This window comes from Neovison vison, chromosome 11 (genome assembly GCF_020171115.1).
Source record: "Neovison vison isolate M4711 chromosome 11, ASM_NN_V1, whole genome shotgun sequence".
Classification (NCBI taxonomy): Eukaryota; Metazoa; Chordata; class Mammalia; order Carnivora; family Mustelidae; genus Neogale; species Neogale vison.
This window is the reverse complement of record NC_058101.1, coordinates 10,890,605-10,909,945: the sequence shown is the minus strand read 5'-3', so window position 1 is coordinate 10,909,945 and position 19,341 is coordinate 10,890,605. Positions and strand designations below refer to the sequence as shown.

The window sequence follows — 19,341 nt, the reverse complement described above, 5'->3', positions numbered from 1 at the left end:
CCGCAAGCCTCACCCCAAGCAAATCACTTTAGCCTCTCCGGGCTCCTCTGTTCATCTGTAAGGTGAGAATTTTGAGCTGCATTTCCTCTAAGATCCTTTTTAGCTCTACAGATTCTGTAACCATTCTACGTATTTTAATTGGTTAAGTGAAATGGAGCCCATAGCGGGAAAGACTAAAAGTTTGCTTACTGCTTCTTCAAGTGATCGGTGGTGATCACTAGAGGACAGATGTCATAGCCAGATATCGTCGCATTTGGGGCCGTTTATGGAGCTAAGGGTTGTTGATTTGGATTGTCATTCTATGGGTGTCTGGGTGGTGCAGTCAGTTGAGTGTCTGATTCTTGTTTTGGGCTCAGGTCACGATCTCAAGGTCATACAATTAAGTCCCTCCCCCCGCCCCCCCAGTTGTGGGGGGGGTCTGTACCCAGCAGAGAGTCTGCTGGAAATTCTTTCCCTCTGCCCCTTCCCCAACATGTGCACGTGCGCTCGCTCTCTCTCTCTCAAATAAATAAGTGTTTAAACTTGTCATTCTGTGATTGTAAGAGAGAAACCTTTTCAGAGCATTCCTGAGGCCTTTCTTCCTTCTAGGTAATTACTAACTTGAAAGGACTCTTTTTTTTTCCCCCTGTGTTTTGCAGACAGTGGAAGATGGGAGGGATGGTGGTGGTGCGTGGTAGGGGGAAAGCGGTAAAGGAAACCTTACCTATCCAGGAACACCAAGAATCCCTGTGTTTGTATCATTAACTGGCTATTTGGCTTTGGTTGGCTCGCTGGTACATGAAGAGGTTGAACCATGTAATGTTTAAGGTTATTTCAACTCTGGAAGTATGATTATGTGCTGCCGTGTCAGTGAATGTTGTCCTCTTTGCTAGGCATGTAGAAAACCATAGCCATGGAGATTCTGGGATTGGACTTACTTAGGCTAATTTAAGTCTCTCAGAGCACTTTCCCTAGTTCTTGGTCATTGTTTTAGTCCTATGGCATTATCCATATCTCATTTACATTGTGAGAGGAGGGAATTATGTGAATGAATATTCAGTATTTGATAACTGATTAGCCATGAGTGCATTAACTCTACGGTGGATTATCTGTCTATACCAACTAAAGACTCTTCTTCCTATTGCCCAGCCGAGATGTAAGCTGGTGCTAAAAGGGGAGCCATAATAGAGCTGGAGATGGACAATGTGGGTAGGATGAGAGTGTGAATGTGTACATTTGTGTGTCTCTCTCAGCTGCCTCTCTGGCTGCAATCGTAAATCCAGTTATCAATGACCATTGGATTAGCCATTGTTTTCTCTCTTCCAACCTACTTCCCATTCAGTTGTGCAAATGGTGACCGCGAGAGAAAGAATGGAAACTGCCAGTTCTCAGGGTTTGGATCACAGGTGGATTTTTGTCTGAGAGCATGTGTAGTGCACACTAAAAATTCACCAGGTCTTTTTGGGTTCTGGGGTGTCAGGATGAGTGGAGGGATCATCTCTTCCTGTTGGGTGGTTCTTCTTCACTCTTAGCACTGCCCTGCCTGGCGCTGGCCTTCCCGAGTCTTTGGGTTGCAGTCTACCCTGTTCAGTCAGACCGAAGGACAACAGCTCCTGGGGGTTGGCGCTTACTGTGTGAGGGCTCTGGGTGACACTCTGCCCAGAGCAGGTGGAGATTGTCAGGCCCGTGTTTCTGGGCAGGGTGAGGGAAGATTGAGGTTATGGAGGGTGTTGTCTCTGTTGAACCTTTAAACCTTGTATAATGACTAAAGCAGCCCACTGAGGGAGAAGTTAGACTTGGTCTCAAGTTGGCTCTTCTGTCCTCATGAGTGCCTTCCCTAGAGAGCAGAGGCTTCACAAGTTGGTGTCAGGGCTCAAGTGTGGTGGGAGTAGGGAGCATTTGTGCTCTGTATTTCTGTCCCCCAGAAAGGGAAGGGAGAAGGAGAATCAACACTTGTGTGGCACCTTTGTGTACTATGCATGGTAGGAGATGCCTTTATTGCCGTGGTTTGATTTGGACTGTCCATTAACATGATCTCTCTCTCTCTCTATGCATCTCCCTATGTATGAAGACTATACAGATATCTCTCTATATGTACCTGTATCTAGTAGATACAAATATAGAGATATAGATATACATATAGATTATATTTTATGTCTTACAGGTGACTAGAAAAGGGCTTTTACTAGGGTGACGTTAAAGTTACTTTGGAGAGTCAACTTTTGAGAGATCGTGGAACACTTCAGAACTGTACTTTATGAAAAATAAGATGACTTTTAGTGCTGTTCATTCACTAGGTTTCTGTACTACCTTTAAGTGGTTGTTTTAGCCTAGATATTTTCAAATAATTGATGACCACTGAACACATGAAAGTTAGATTTCTTTACGAATATTCACTAATTTGAACTTTTTATCGTGCTAGTCACTTTTTGCCTCTTACTAACTACTAGTAATGGTAACTGCAATGGAATCTTAACCTCAGTGTGTGGTCTTTGAGTCATCCTGGTACCCAAGGACTATTAGAACTTTGCTAGAAATGAGCACTTAAAAGACAGGTGGACAAGTTTACTGACTTCAAGGACAGCAGGTTAGCTGAGTAACCATAAGCTTGACTCCCTCTCAAGATGTTTTTCCTGTAGCTGTTTGCTCCTGCCTAGAGATTGTTATCATCATCATCGTCATCATCAAATATTAAATATTAAAAGCACTGTACTTAGTAAGCAGCAGATAACAAGCTGAGATTTCTTATCAGTCTTGCTTGGGGAACCTCAAGTTGCCTTAAGGATTTCTCTGAGGCTTTCAGTGGACAAAATTCCCATGTAGTTTGGTGGGAAGAAAAGTATTTCCCTGTTTTTCATCACTTGGGCTGTTTATTTCCTTGCATGCCTAATCTTAAGTGTAATTGGTAGCATTAATATTAAAAGGGATTAGTCATCAGCATTCAAAATTATTTATAAAAAATTACATAAGTAATATGTGATTTTCTATTAACAAACATATGCATTATTATTATTATTTTTTAATGTGAAAAGTGACCCCTATCCAAAAGACAAAAAGAGAAATCAGCCCTTGTCTTGTGTAGTGGTGTATGTTTGAAATGCAGACCCTCCCTGTGGACATTTCATCAAGGTCTGACTTTCCCCTGTTTTTTTTTATTTTTTTATTTTTTTATTTTTTTTCCCCCCAATTTATTTATTTTCAGAAAAACATTATTCATTATTTTTTCACCACACCCAGTGCTCCATGCAAGCTGTGCCCTCTATAATACCCACCACCTGGTATCCCAACCTCCCACCCCCCCTCCACTTCAAACCCTTCAGACTGTTTTTCAGAGTCCATAGTCTCTCATGGTTCACCTCCCCTTCCAATTTACCCAAATTCCCTACTCCTCTCTAACGCCCCTTGTCCTCCATGCTATTGGTTATGCTCCACAAATGAGTGAAACCATATGATAATTGACTCTCTCTGCTTGACTGATTTCACTCAGCATAATCTCTTCCAGTCCCGTCCATGTTGCTACAAAAGTTGGATATTCGTCCTTTCTGATGGAGGCATAATACTCCATAGTGTATATGGACCACATCTTCCTTATCCATTCATCCGTTGAAGGGCATCTTGGTTCTTTCCATAGTTTGGCGACTGTGGCCATTGCTGCTATAAACATTGGGGTACAGATGGCCCTTCTTTTCACGACATCTGTATCTTTGGGGTAAATACCCAGGAGTGCAATTGCAGGGTCGTAGGGAAGCTCTATTTTTAATTTCTTGAGGAATCTCCACACTGTTCTCCAAAGAGGCTGCACCAACTTGCAATCCCACCAACAGTGTAAGAGGGTTCCCCTTTCTCCACATCCTCTCCAACACATGTTGTTTCCTGTTTTGTTAATTTTGGCCATTCTAACTGGTGTAAGGTGATATCTCAATGTGGTTTTAATTTGAATCTCCCTGAGGGCTAATGATGATGAGCATTTTTTCATGTGTCTGATAGCCATTTGTATTTCTTGATTGGAGAAGTGTCTGTTCATATCTTCTGCCCATTTTTTGATGTGTTTGTCTGTTTCGTGTGGGTTGAGTTTGAGGAGTTCATTATAGATCCTGGATATCAACCTTTTGTCTGTACTGTCATTTGCAAATATCTTCTCCCATTCCGTGGGTTGCCTCTTTGTTTTTTTGACTGTTTCCTTTGCTGTGCAGAAGCTTTTGATTTTGATGAAGTCCCAGAAGTTTATTTTCGCTTTTGTTTCCTTTGCCTTTGGAGACGTATCTTGAAAGAAGTTGCTGTGGCTGATATCAAAGAGATTACTGCCTATGTTCTCCTCTAAGATTCTGATAGATTCCTGTCTCACGTTGAGGTCTTTTATCCATTTTGAGTTGATCTTTGTGTACGGTGTAGGAGAATGGTCGAGTTTCATTCTTCTACATATAGCTGTCCAGTTTTCCCAGCACCATTTATTGAAGAGACTGTCTTTTTTCCACTGTATATTTTTTCCTGTTTTGTCGAAGATTAATTGACCATAGAGTTGAGGGTCCATATCAGGGCTCTCTACTCTGTTCCACTGGTCTATGTGTCTGTTTTTATGCCAGTACCATGCTGTCGTGGTGATCACAGCTTTGTAATAAAGCTTGAAATCAGGTAAGGTGATGCCGCCAGCTTTATTTTTGTTTTTCAACATTTCCTTAGCGATTCGGGGTCTCTTCTGATTCCATACAAATTTTAGGATTATTTGCTCCAGCTCTTTGAAGAATGCCGGTGGACTTTTGATCGGAATGGCATTAAAAGTATAGATTGCTCTAGGCAGTATAGACATTTTAACAATGTTTATTCTTCCGATCCAAGAGCATGGAATGGTCTTCCATCTTTTTGTGTCTTCTTCAATTTCTGTCATGAGTGTTCTATAGTTCCTCAAGTATAGATCCTTTACCTCTTTAGTTAGGTTTATTCCCAGGTATCTTATGGTTCTTGGTGCTATAGTAAATGGAATCGATTCTCTAATTTCCCTTTCTGTATTTTCATTGTTAGTGTATAAGAAAGCCACTGATTTCTGCACATTGACTTTGTATCCTGCCACGCTGCTGAATTGCTGTATGAGTTCTAGTAGTTTGGGGGTGGAGTCTTTTGGGTTTTCCATATAAAGAATCATGTCATCTGCGAAGAGAGAGAGTTTGACTTCTTCATTACCAATTTGGATACCTTTTATTTCTCTCTGTTGTCTGATTGCTGTTGCTAGGACTTCTAATACTATGTTGAACAAGAGTGGTGAAAGTGGGCATCCTTGTCTTGTTCCTGATCTCAGTGGGAAGGCTGCAAGCTTTTTCCCATTGAGGATGATATTTGCTGTGGGTCTTTCATAGATAGATTTGATGAGGTTCAGGAATGTTCCCTCTATCCCTATACTTTGAAGCGTTTTAATCAGGAACGGATGTTGGATTTTGTCAAATGCTTTTTCTGCATCAATTGAGAGGACCATGTGGTTCTTCTCTCTTCTCATATTAATTTGTTGTATCACATTGATTGATTTACGAATGTTGAACCATCCTTGTAGCCCAGGGATGAATCCCACCTGATCATGGTGGATAATCTTTTTAATGTGTTGTTGGATCCTGTTGGCTAGGATCTTGTTGAGAATCTTAGCATCCATATTCATCAGTGATATTGGTCTGAAATTCTCCTTTTTGGTATGGTCCTTGCCTGGTTTGGGGATCAGGGTAATGCTGGCTTCATAGAAAGAGTCTGGAAGTTTTCCTTCTGCTTCAATTTTTTGAAACAGCTTCAGGAGAATAGGTGTTATTTCTTATTGGAAGGTTTGGTAGAATTCCCCAGGGAATCCATCAGGTCCTGGGCTCTTGTTTTTTGGGAGGTTTTTGATCACTGATTCAATCTCGTTATTAGATATCGGTCTATTCAGGTTGTCGATTTCTTCCTGGTTCAATTTTGGTAGTTTATATTTTTCCAGGAATGCATCCATTTCATCTAGGTTGCTAAGCTTATTGGCATATAACTCTTCGTAATAACTTCTGATGATTGTTTCTACTTCCTTGGTGTTAGTTGTGATCTCTCCCTTTTCATTCATAATTTTATGAATTTGGGATTTCTCTCTTTTCTTTCGGATTAGTGTAGCCAGTGGCTTATCGATCTTATTGATTCTTTCAAAAAGCCAGCTTCTAGTTTCATTGATACGTTCTACTGTATCTCTGGTTTCTCCCTCTGACTTTCCCCTGTTAATTGCAAAATTACTCCATGCCCTTGGAAGGGGGTTTTCTTTTCATGAGCTGTTATTTATGCCCCAGTAAATTATAGAAATGTTACCTTGATTATATCTTATTAGAGCTGCTTATGGACACTGTTCTGTGTTTGTGAGTAAATAATCTGACAAATTATTTGTATTTCGTTTATTAAAGTATCTCATTATATGTACTGATCTATTTCTTATTTTTTTTTTTAAAGAACGTATAACAACTTTATTTTATTCTTCCAGGATTTTATTTAAATTCAAGTTAGTTAACATATAGTGTAGTATTGGTTTAGGAGTAGACTTTGGTGAGTCATCACTTACATATAACACCCAGTGCTCATCCTAACAAGTGCCCTCCGTAATGGCCATCATTTATGTAGCCCTTCCCGCCCCCCCCACCCGCCACGCTTTCCCGCATTGTCCCGCCTCCCTTCCAGCAAAGTGTCAAACCCACAGCCTCTGTGGCATCTGGACGTGATACTATGATTCTGTTTAAGGTTCTTGTTCCTCTATTTCTAAAAAATCTTTGACATTTGTTTTGGTTTAAGAAGTAAAGTCTATAGCATCTTTTTATAATCTGTCACTCATCCAGTGGCTCTGCCTCCTCTTCTATATTTTTCTTTTCATAATTAAAATAGAAATAATAAATATCTCTTAATTTTGCTTCCCTCCCTTACATCGCTCTTGGCAATAGATACAGCATGTTTTAGGCATCTTGGCATAAAATCAGCTTTCTTTAGCTAAGTCAGGGAAGGCAGTATTTGACTTATATTTTGGGAATATTGCTGATTAGTTCTAGAAGGATGATATAAAGTGCCAAGCATTGTGGAATCTTTGAACTGGAGAAAACAGAAATTCAGTTGATTATAGGAGGAGCAACAATGTGGATAAAATTAAATTTGGAACATCCCTCAGTGCTTAGTAAGGGATATGTGTAAGAGGATGGGGATGGCAAAGATTTTACCTGTCCTCTGGTGATCCTTTAGACAGATCTAAATTTACAGGTCTAAATCTTTGCCTAGAAATCTGCCCTCCCTCACAGCCACACAGCCATCCCCAGCCTCCCCAACCCCTTCCCTCAGTACTGACAGCTCAGCTTTTTTTTTTAATCTTTAAAATCCAGTGTTTATTTTACAGCATATCTTTTTTTTTAAAAATTGACATATAATGTATTATTTGTTTCAGGGATACAGAGCTGTGATTCATCAGTCATACACAATTCATAGCACATACCCTTCCCAGTGTCCATAACCCACCCATCCCTCCAACCCCCTTACCCTCCAGAAACCCTCAGTTTTGTTTCCTGAGATTAAGAGTCTCTTATGGTTTGTCTCCCTCTCTGGTTTTGTCTTGTTTCATTTTATTCCTCTCTTCCCCCATGATCCTCTGCCTTGTTTCTCAAATTCTGCATATCAGCGACCTCATATGACCATTGTCTTTCTCTGATTGACTTATTTCACTTAGCATAATACCTCTAATTCCATCCACCTCATTGCAAAGGGCAAGATTTCATTTTTTTTTTTTTAAAGATTTTATTTATTTATTTGACAGAGAGAGATTACAAGTAGGCAGAGAGGCAGGCAGAGAGAGAGAGAGGAGGAAGCAGGCTCCCTGCTGAGCAGAGAGCCCGATGCGGGACTCGATCCCAGGACCCTGAGATCATGACCTGAGCCGAAGGCAGCGGTTTAACCCACTGAGCCACCCAGGCTGATGGCTGCATAATACTCCATTGTGTGTGCATCTATATAAAGTTCACATTTTCTTTATCTCTTCATCTGCCAATGGACATCTAGGCTCTTTCTATAGTTTCCATAGTTTAGCTATTGTAGACATTACTGCTGTAAGCATTGGGGAGCAGGTGCCCCTTTGGATCACTACATTTGTATTTTTGGAGTAAATACCCTGTAGTGTAATTGCTGGGTCATAGGGTAGCTCTATTTTCAACTTTTTGAGGAACCTTCGTACTGTTTTCCAGAGTGGCTGCACCAGCTTGCATTCCCACCAACAGTGTAGGGTTGGAAGAGGGTTCCTCTTTCTCTGTATCCTCACCATCATCTGTCGTTTCCTGAGTTATTAATTTTAGCCATTCTAACTGGTATGAAGTGGTACCTCATTGTGGTTTTGATTGTATTTTCCTGATGCTGAGTGATGTTGAGCACTTTTTCATGTATCTGTTGGCCATTTGGATGTCTTCTTTGCAGAAATGTCTGTTCATGTCTTCTGCCCATTTCTTAATTGGATTCTTTGTTCTTTGGCTATTGAATTTGATAAGTTCCTTATAGATTTTGGATACTAGCTCTTTATCTGATATTTCATTTACAGATATCTTCTCCCATTTTGTCTCTTGTCCTTTAGTTTTGTTGATTGTTTCCTTTGCTGTGCAAACGCTTTCTATCTTGATGAAGTCCCGATAGTTCATTTTTGCCTTTGCTATCTTGGCTTTTGGCATGTATCTAGGAAGAAGTTGCTGTGGCTGAGGTCGAAGAGGTTGCTGCCTGTGTTCTCCTCAAGCATTTTGGACATCTCAGCTTTTATTTATTTATTTTTTAAAAGATTTTATTTATTTATTTGACAGACAGAGATCACAAGGAGACAGAGAGGCAGGCAGAGAGAGAGGAGGAAGCAGGTTCCCTGCTGAGCAGAGAGTCCAATACGGGGCTCGAACCCAGGACTCTGGGATTATAACCTAAGATGAAGGCAGAAGCTTTAACCCACTGAGCCACCCAGGAGCCCTGGACATTTCAGCTTTTAAAAGAAATATTTGTATACTGCCTTATTCCAAAAATGGTTTAGTGTGAAGAGAAAATAATAGTTGAAAAGCTGGAAGAGTCAGATATGTAAATGCATGTCATGAAACTTTGCCTACCTGCCACTGGTTGGCTTGAGATTTGTGTCTTGTATTTCTAGCAGGCAGCACAAGGAAGCAAGTGTGATCAGTTGTAAGACTAAGAGTATAAATACTGTGTACTGTATAGTATAACCACCCCCCCACCTGCCCCACCAAGAAAAAGCCAAACTAACAAACCACCACTAATGCAGTGATGAAGTATTCACCTTGATGTTGACACATGAGAGCTATTTCTTCTCTGGGATTTAATGAGTTAGTTGGTGACAGTATCTGTGAGTTCCCCGAACCTTGGTCTCTTTGCCTGTACAATTAAGATAGAAGTATTTAATTTGTCTGGTTGTGATGATTGCATGAGGTAATAGATATGAGACCTAGGCAGAACCTGGCACATTCAAGTATCCAACAAATTGTTACTATCATCTGTATGTACAGTAAACACAGTAATGTGTTTCCTAAAGGAGCTAATAGATCTGCCTTGCATATAGAGGCATATGGTGTGTAAGTACCCAGTCCTTTATGGAATTTTGAGTTTAGCTGGAGCAAAACCCTCTTCTCGTTTGATGGGTTTAATTCTACAAAATTCGAAGTCGTCTTTGGTGGTGTCGGTGAAAGCCTCTTTGACTCGAATGACTACAGAGTTACTAAGTGTAAGAGTTCTCTGTTGGCCTGAAAACATGATAGCAACTATCAATGACGTGAATTTAGAAATATCTCAGGAATTGGAAGAATTGGACATGATAGCATCGCAGTACTTCTGCTTTCAGCTGAGGTGGAGCAGGTGAGGATAGTAAGAAGGATGGGAAACACAAGCATCGCCTTGTGATAATTTCTGACATCCAGAGATAACTAGGAAAGCCATGTTTTCTTCCCAGTAGTACTGGCTGTGGGATGGATTATGAGATATTCCCAAGACATTTGGAGTTTGTTGGGAATTTGCACCATCTGTCAGAGAAAGGCATGCAGGGTATTTATTTGAACACATGATACTGAGGCCACTGCCAAATCAAGGGCTCAATGCCCTTTGACTCACACCTAAATGAACGACATCAAATGTAGATTCCAGTAGTTTTACTTTATACAATTTTAGTAGCAAAAATGCAAACTTTATTTTAATAATATTTAAAGCAATCACCTTATTTTTTTTTTCTCCTTGAGCGTAGTTGAAACAAGTACCTTTTCTTATGAATTATAGCTATTTAAAAAAAAGTTATTGCTTCTCCTTAGGAAGAAGTTTTCTGTGAAATTTTGGGAGCAGTTTTTGGTGACATTTCTAGCAGAGAGGTTTTATTTTACACACACACACACACACTTATTTTTTAAGTCTGAAACTCTCTTACAAGTTAAGCAAGTATCTGTCCCCGAGTCTTTTAGCGTCTATGGTTTTGTAAACTCTTGCTGGATTGGAAAGCTTGTCTGTCAAGTTTCTCATCTTTTACTTTACATGTAAAATAATACTACACCCTCAACCTTTGTAGATTTCCTAAGTGCTTGCTGTCATTTTTATGAATTGCAATTTTAAAAATAGCCATCAGTCTTCATGACATATTTCTGAGACAGGTTAAGATATTTTATTGAAAATAAATATTGGAATCCACCTATGAGAGTCTTATCAACAATAGTGTATTTTCATCAGTAAATTCTGCTTGCTGAAGACAGGTGTTCTGTGGGTACAGCAAGAGCCTTCCATTCGAGCTCATTTTTCTTTTGGTATTTTTGTTTCTCGGCATGTACGGCTTATGAAATACATGGTCACCACCTTGAGAAAGCGTGCCTTCCCTTCGCCTTCCAGAACAAGGTGTCTTGCTGTCCTCTCACGGGTGCAGAAGCTGAAGTGGACAGTGACTAAGAAGTAATTGAGAAAACACAAGCACCGTCCCTGAATTCCTAACGGTTTATTTAACCGCAGGACGATGCTTTCTCTTCTCCCCGAACCCAAGACAGAAAAGGAAAATTTAGTTACCCATAACGTGTGAGAGGAAAAGGAGGATGCTTTGAGTTTTGCCCAGTGTCATGATTTCTTCTGGCAGCTCTTGGAAAGCAGTATCTTCTTTACTCAGGGAATATTCTGTTCTGCTGTGCTGTAAGGATGCCCACAAAAAAGCTCACAGCTATGTGAGCACCACAGAATTGTAGCTTCCCAGAGGCCATAACTGAGAATATTAAGAGTGCTTGTATGGGATGGGAGTGGGAACAGAAAGTGTACAACTGCCCATGTGCATGATGGATCTTTTTGGATTGGTGGAAATATTTTAAAATTAATTAAGGTGATGGTTGTAGAACTCCATAAATATACTAAACGTCATTGAATTGTACCTTAAAATGAGTGCATTTTATGCATGTAAATTAAACCTCAATAAAGCTGATAAAAATGTCTGAAACTTGGGGTGTCTTGCAAGGAACCACAGTTCTGTTTGGTATCTGGGCTCCAGAGAGCATCATCATATTGGAGAGCTTCCCCACCTGTGTGCAAATGTGTGTTAAAGTGACTGAAGGGTGTGTGTGCATATTGGGGGGGCACCTGAGGCAGCAGCTAAGGGAGATGGGGATAAGCTGCATCTTATTCATAAGGTGATGGGGAGGGGGTGGTTGTGGGAGGGCATGTGATCATGGTGTGAATAAAACGGCACCATTTTTATGGTGGTGTCACTCCAGTGAGGTCCCAGGTTGGGAATATTCCTCTCCGTGGGTTTTGAAAGCTCACTCTCTGAATCATTCTCTTTGGTTAGGTTGACAACAACATTTTATAGTCAGAAATCTTACCTTAAAATGCTATCAGCCCATAGAAACGATCTTTCAAATGACTTATCAAAGACACTGTAGATAAATAAATTAAAAAAATCTTTCTGTGTAATATCAGTATGACTTACGTAGCATCACTGCCTTTTTTTTTTTTTTTGCTTAGTTGCCATTATTTAATAAGATGTAGGAAACATTTAATGTGACAGGTTTTTAAATTTTCTAGCTTCTTAATTCTTTTCATGACGTTTTCCTAATTCCTGAATGAAAGCAACCAAGCTCTCAGTGTTTGATTTACTAAAGAAATTGGTTGGCTTTGTTTACATACATTGTGTGACTTGAGACAAAGCGGCAGGTCTCCCTCCATAACCGGAGCACAGGAAACAATTGACACTGTTTCTTAATTCACATTGTTTCTGAGACATTTCCTACTTCCTAGTATAATATAGCTTTCCCATGAGAACAATTTGCTTGCAAATGGTTAGACATGATAAATTTCTCATTGGCACTCATTCTGGGAGGAGAATTTCACTGTGCTTTGTAATAGTTGAGTTGGTGTGTGTGTGTCTCTGTGTGTTGGGGGGAGTTTCATACTTTATATAGATGCCTCCAACTTCATTCCAAATACCAGACTTTTTTTTGGAATGCTAACCCATTCACTTAGGGATCTGCATTCCTTAGTTGGAAGCTCTCGCCTAAAGGAGCATGTAACTGTTTTAATCCTTCCAATTCAAGGGAACACCCCTGTGAATTATACTGTATTTAGATATGCCTGATGAGTTCCTGTGAAAAGTAACTCACAGCACTTTATATTAGACATACTGCGTGTATGAGTTTTGCACGTTAGGTGTGTGGTATTCTCTGTGGTGTTCTCCGTGGTGAAGTGGTCATCAAGGAGTACTTCTAGAATAGAATAGGACGTGGGAAAGGTGAGATAATCTCATCTAATTTGCTCTTCAAAAAAGAAAAGAAAGTTTTCACATTACTTCCGAGATGGTGGTTCCCACATTCAGAAGTTATGCTGTATATAAAGTGAAAGTTAAAGTTTCCTGATTTAAAAAAAAAAATAAAAAATAAAAAAGATGTGGAACTTTGAGTTCTTGTCTCCCCCCCCGTCTTATCAGATTTTGTAAAAATAATATCACTTGTCAGTTTTGCAGCTTCTTCCATCTAGAGAACTAAAAGCATTTCACAATCTTTTTTCCTCATGCCCTTCTCTTCAAGGCAATTTTTGCTGGGCTGGGTTTATTTTTATCATTGCAACAACCAGTTTTTAGAAACTTTTGGAAACGAAAAAAGAAAAATGAGAATGGCACAGTAACTGACATTCATTTTAGCTGCTTCCTAGTGTGAACATTTGAGTATTTCTAAAATCTTCTCTCCAAGTATGTCTTATTTTTTCTCAATTTGTCCCAGTTCTAAGTCTCTATTCTGCTGATTTGGTAAAAAAAAAAAAAAAAAAAAAGGAAAAAAAAAGTTTGAATGTAAAACCTTATGCCCAGCAGAATGACTTCTTGAACTTTGAGTTAGATCTTTATTTTTTGCTGCTCCCAGACCCCCTTTCTCAGCACCCTGCTCCGTGTATCACAGACTCAGGAGGGTTAGAACCGGATAGGTCTCCTGGGATCACCCGAGGTAAGCCTCTGGTTACACAAATAATGAGATTGAGGCCCAGAATGGTTAAGGGACATGCTCAAGGTCAAATAGCTTATTGATGACCCAGGTATGACCAGAATCAAGGATTCCTGATTTCTGGCTTGGTATTTTTTTGGTTTCCCTAAACTTTTAAAAGGACTCTATCTGAATAGAACTGGAGTACACCCTCACAGAATCCCGGTGCCTGCCAACAGATTGAATTATACTCTAGCGACCTGAAAATTGGGAAGAGATTTTTTTTTTTTCGAGTTTAGTTGTCAAATATAAAATGGTAATGAATTCATAGACATTTCCTTCTGACCAGAGGAGCTTGTGAAATTTCTGTGCAGCAGAGAATGTGCTTTGAAATGACTGGTGATCTCTGTACCTTCTCAGGCCACCATACCATCTATATTGGGGTCCATGTGCCGAAGAGCTACAGGAGAAGGAGACGCCACAAGAGAAAGACAGGGCACAAAGAGAAGAAGGAAAAAGAAAGAATCTCTGAGAACTACTCTGATAAGTCAGATGTGGAAAATGCTGATGAGTCCAGCAGCAGCATCCTGAAACCCCTCAGTGAGTACTTCCTGGGCGTCTCTGCTCTTCTCCGTCTCACTCCCACACTCTTGGGAAAGACACCTTTTGGGATCTTACGATGAATGAGGAGGGGCGCAGTCCTACTGAGATGGTCTCCTCTTGAAGGGTAATGTCTGTGGGACTCTTTTCTTGTCCTAGCAGGTTGTTCTAGGAGATCTGGTAAGATTCTGAGAAGATCTGAAGAAGTTTAGGCATGTCTGTGGTTTTTTGAGTCGTGAAATAGGGCCGAGTGTTATACACGGTATTTAACTACAGTAATCAATAGTACTGGAAGACTCAAAGAAATTTTTGGATTGCTTTGGCTTCGAAATAGGTTCTTTTAAGACAGTGGGTCAAGCTGAGAGCTGTATATACATAGGATGTTGATAGGGTTATAGATGGCATCTAACCAGGCTTTGGGCCAGGTCGATGATTTGAAAAGGAAGAGCGGACAGGCATCCTGTGAATCAGAGAAGAACGTAGAGCAATATAGTTCTTGAAATGTTGAACATTAAGTATCAGACACTGGATAGGAGTGTTATTAAGAACAGGGTAACAAGAGCTCAGAGGACAGACACCCAAGGCTTCGTTTGATAGGGTGCGTTGTGTATGCACGGATATGCATTTGTTGCTTTTGCTTCTTTGGATGTGGAGATTATTTGGCCGTCCGGGGAGCTTTGTGGCTGAAGTGAGAATGAGTACGTGAAGAAGGGAGAAGCAATAGAAACACATGCCAGTTTTGGAAGATTCCCCAACAGGAGCTCCATAGTGACAGCTTTTCATGCTGGCAGAGCTCTGTACATGCTTCATCTTTTTGCTGCAGTCACAGAAATCTGGAGCCCGCAATAAAATGCGCTCTGGGTGGCCCAGATAAGGGTCCCGCTCAGTCACCGCAGGTGACGAGAGCACGAATTAGAACCAACAGCTCAGGAGCGTTGAACCGTGAATTTACAGAGTTCAGTTAAAGATGTGAAGCATAGGGATGTGAATCTGTGAATCTCGAATACTATCCCTACTGACCCGGAGCAGGTGGCTTAGGAGCTAGTGAAGGGCCGTCCTGAGAGGGGCCATGCAGATGGACCCCCGGATTAGAGAGCCACGGTGGGAGGAAAGCGCGGAGACAGACCACAGAATTCGCACTGCAAGATATTAGAATAAATGTGAGACAGGAAGGACCAAAGGGCAGGAGATAGGAATTCTGCACTTTTCTTTTTTTTTTTTTATATAATCACTTTTTTTTTTTTAAACCTTAATGAAAAACCCAAATATCACTGAGAAAAAAAGAGTCAAACATGGCAGGTATTTTGTATATTAACATTCATGATATTAATAGTAGGGAGAAAAGAATTATTGAGGAGTGCCTGGGAATCTTAGTCAGTTAAGCATCTAAGTTTTGATTTTGGCTCAGGTCATGATCTCAGGGTGCCGAGATCCAGCCACATATAGGCTTCCTGCTCAGCAGGGAGTCTTGTTGGGGTTCTCTCTCTTCCTCTCTCTCTGCCCCTTCTGCCACTGGCTCATGCATGAACACCCTCTTGCTCTCTCTCTTTCTCAAATAAATAAATAAAATCTTTTTTAAAAAAAAAGATTTTATTTATTTATTTGACAGACAGAGACCACAAGTAGGCAGAACAGCAGGCAGAGAGGGGGTGGGGAAGCAGGCTCCCTGCGGAGCACAGCCCGACATGGGGCTCTATTTCAGGACCCTGAGATTATGACCTGAGCCGAAGGCAGAGGTTCAACTCACTGAGCCACCCAGGGGCCCCAATAAATAAATCTTAAAAAAAAAAAAAAGAATCCTTAATATGAGACCATTAGGATTCCACAGGTTTTTTTTTCCCAATTTATTTATTTTCAGAAAAACAGTATTCATTATTTTTTCATCACACCCAGTGCTCCATGCAAGCCGTGCCCTCTATAATACCCACCACCTGGTACCCCAACCTCCCACCCCCTCGCCACTTCAAACCCCTCAGTTTGTTTTTCAGAGTCCATAGTCTCTCATGGTTCACCTCCCCTTCCAATTTACCCAAAAGCACATACCCTCCCCAATGTCCATAACCCTACCCCCCTTCTCCCAACCCCCCTCCCCCCAGCAACCCACAGTTTATTTCGTGAGATTAAGAGTCACTTATGGTTTGTCTCCCTCCCTATCCCATCTTGTTTCATGGATTCTTCTCCTACCCACTTAAGCCCCCATGTTGCATCACCACTTCCTCATATCAGGGAGATCATATGATAGTTGTCTTTCTCCGATTGACTTATTTCACTAAGCATGATACGCTCTAGTTCCATCCATGTTGTCGCAAATGGCAAGATTTCGTTTCTTTTGATGGCTGCATAGTATTCCATTGTGTATATATACCATATCTTTTTTATCCATTCATCTGTTGATGGACATCTAGGTTCTTTCCATAGTTTGGCTATTGTGGACATTGCTGCTATAAACATTCGGGTGCACGTGCCCCTTTGGATCACTACGTTTGTATCTTTAGGGTAAATACCCAGTAGTGCAATTGCTGGGCCATAGGGCAGTTCTATTTTCAACATTTTGAGGAACCTCCATGCTGTTTTCCAGAGTGGTTGCACCAGCTTGCATTCCCACCAACAGTGTAGGAGGGTTCCCCTTTCTCCGCATCCTCGCCAGCATCTGTCATTTCCTGACTTGTTGATTTTAGCCATTCTGGCTGGTGTGAGGTGATATCTCATTGTGGTTTTGATTTGTATTTCCCTGATGCCGAGTGATATGGAGCACTTTTTCATGTGTCTGTTGGCCATCTGGATGTCTTCTTTGCAGAAGTGTCTGTTCATGTCCTCTGCCCATTTCTTGATTGGATTATTTGTTCTTTGGGTGTTGAGTTTGTTAAGTTCTTTATAGATTTTGGACACTAGTCCTTTATCTGATATGTCGTTTGCAAATATCTTCTCCCATTCTGTCAGTTGTCTTTTGATTTTGTTAACTGTTTCCTTTGCTGTGCAAAAGCTTTTGATCTTGATGAAATCCCAATAGTTCATTTTTGCCTTTGTTTCCCTTGCCTTTGGCGATGTTCCTAGGAAGATGTTGCTGCGGCTGAGGTCGAAGAGGTTGCTGCCTGTGTTCTCCTCAAGGATTTTGATGGATTCCTTTCTCACATTGAGGTCCTTCATCCATTTTGAGTCTATTTTTGTGTGTGGTGTAAGGAAATGGTCCAATTTCATTTTTGCACGTGGCTGTCCAATTTTCCCAACACCATTTATTAAAGAGGCTGTCTTTTTTCCATTGGACATTCTTTCCTGCTTTGTCAAAGATTAGTTGACCATAGAGTTGAGGGTCTATTTCTGGGCTCTCTATTCTGTTCCATTGATCTATGTGTCTGTTTTTGTGCCAGTACCATGCTGTCTTGATGATGACAGCTTTGTAATAGAGCTTGAAGTCCGGAATTGTGATGCCACCAACTTTGGCTTTGTTTTTCAATATCCCTTTGGCTATTCGAGGTCTTTTCTGGTTCCATATAAATTTTAAAATTATTTGTTACATTTCTTTGAAAAGGATGGATGGAATTTTGATAGGAATTGCATTAAATGTGTAGATTGCTTTAGGTAGCATAGACATTTTCACAATAGGAATTCTGCACTTTTCATTAGACTGTTGGGGAAAAGCCTGTCTAAAAGGAATCCTTCCTATACTGACTGAAATCATGGGATCCGTTTCAAGCAAAGTCCTTGAAATGCAGATTAAAAAGGTCATAGTTAATAGTCTGCAGGAACAAAAGATTACACCCTTTTCCAAATAAATTACTACTGTTTATTTCTGTTTGCGATCTGTTTTGGTGAAGTTGTGCCAGAACCAGAGGTCCCTCCCTGGGGAGTGTGTGTATATGTGTGTGTGTGTGTGTGTGTGTGTGTGTGTGTGAGAGAGAGAGAGAGAGAGAGAGAGAAAGAGAGATCTCTTGTTCTCTCCCTCCCTTTGTCTCTAAGTCATCTCTCATTCTGCAGGGTCTGAATGAGAGTGCATCGTCACTATAAATAGTGAAAAGGTGAGAGATGCTCACCTCTACACATGGGCCAAGGGCTTTTGAGATAATTATGTACCAGCTTTTTAGGAAGGGCAGCAGGAACAATGCCAGTAACACTGGAGAGGTGAAAGGGAACAAGCAGATCAGAGAGATGCTGAGACTACATGTGCGCCGACCACGGGGGCCTGTTGGTTTCTGTGGCAGCTGGGGACTAGCTTGCGCACCGCACATCAGGTAAACAAGGCCGTCCGTTCTCTTTACCCTCTGAGGTCTCCTCCCCGGGGCGTACTGCATTGTGTTGGATACTCTGTTTCTGAAGGGGTCATATGGAGAGACTGTTGTTAAGGACCCAGTTGTTCAGTGATCATAAGAAAATTATTTGTAAATGTACATTTTTCAGTTAGTTCTTTTCTTGCTAGTCAGTAAGTTATGCTAACATATGCCTTGACGTATTTGACATAGATTATCCAATTTTTTTAAAAGAGTCTTGGTGGTTTTATTTATTTATTTATTTATTTATTTATCTGGAGCACTTCCAGGGGAGGGGCTAAGAGGGAGGGAGAGAGAGAGAATTTCAAGCAGTCTCCATGCCCCAGCACAGAGTCTAGTTCCTGGGCTCAGTCTCACAACCCTGAGATCACGACCTGAACCAAAATTAAGAGTTGGATGCTTAGCCAACTGATACACTCAGGTGGCCCCGATGGGTCATCCAATTTGATACGAAGGTCCTCTTAGAAATATATTTCCTTTACTGCTTGTCATGGAGACCAGATGGACTGGTAGCTGGTTTACCTGGAGCACTTCTATGTGAAAGTGAGAATTGTTGCACCACGTATAGAAAGGCATTTAACTCTAGGTTTTTGGGGAAGCTACAGGGCTCTGGCACCAACCTGACAATAAAATTCTTATGGGAAAACTCACTGAAATATCTCCCTAGGATACCATTTGATACCATAATTTTCTCTCAAGAACAGCTACACAGAGTTTGTTATTCTTGGGTCTAGAGTGTTTGAGTTCCTTATGTGCATACAGGCATACCGTGTCCCATAGATCAGATTCCTGCACGAGCCTGACATCACATCAGGTGATGCTTGTAACTTCTGGAAAAACCCTGTGTATAAATAGAGTAACTTGATGAGAGTCATCTCTGATTCCTTATTTCACCCGCATATACAATCCTTCAGTGACTTTTATTAGTTCTACTTAAAATATATCTGAAACTGTCTACTGCTCTTTAGTTTTGCTGCCACATTCTTGTCCAGGGAATCTCTTGCTCAGACAATTGCCATAAGCTCCACTCTTCAAGTCTTTTTCCACCCAAAGGCAATAGTGATCATCAT

General features: G+C 40.8%; 1 protein-coding gene across 3 annotated transcripts in view; it reads left to right on the top strand.

The window, feature by feature from the left end:
* Positions 1-19,341, top strand: part of SLC4A4 (solute carrier family 4 member 4) — a 350,693-nt gene that overhangs the window by 57,079 nt on the left and 274,273 nt on the right. For all 3 annotated transcript variants that reach the window (XM_044225660.1, XM_044225658.1, XM_044225659.1), the window contains one exon: positions 13,827-14,006. In XM_044225660.1, the coding sequence (XP_044081595.1) occupies positions 13,827-14,006 (180 nt within the window). The remainder of the gene's footprint in view (positions 1-13,826; positions 14,007-19,341) is intronic.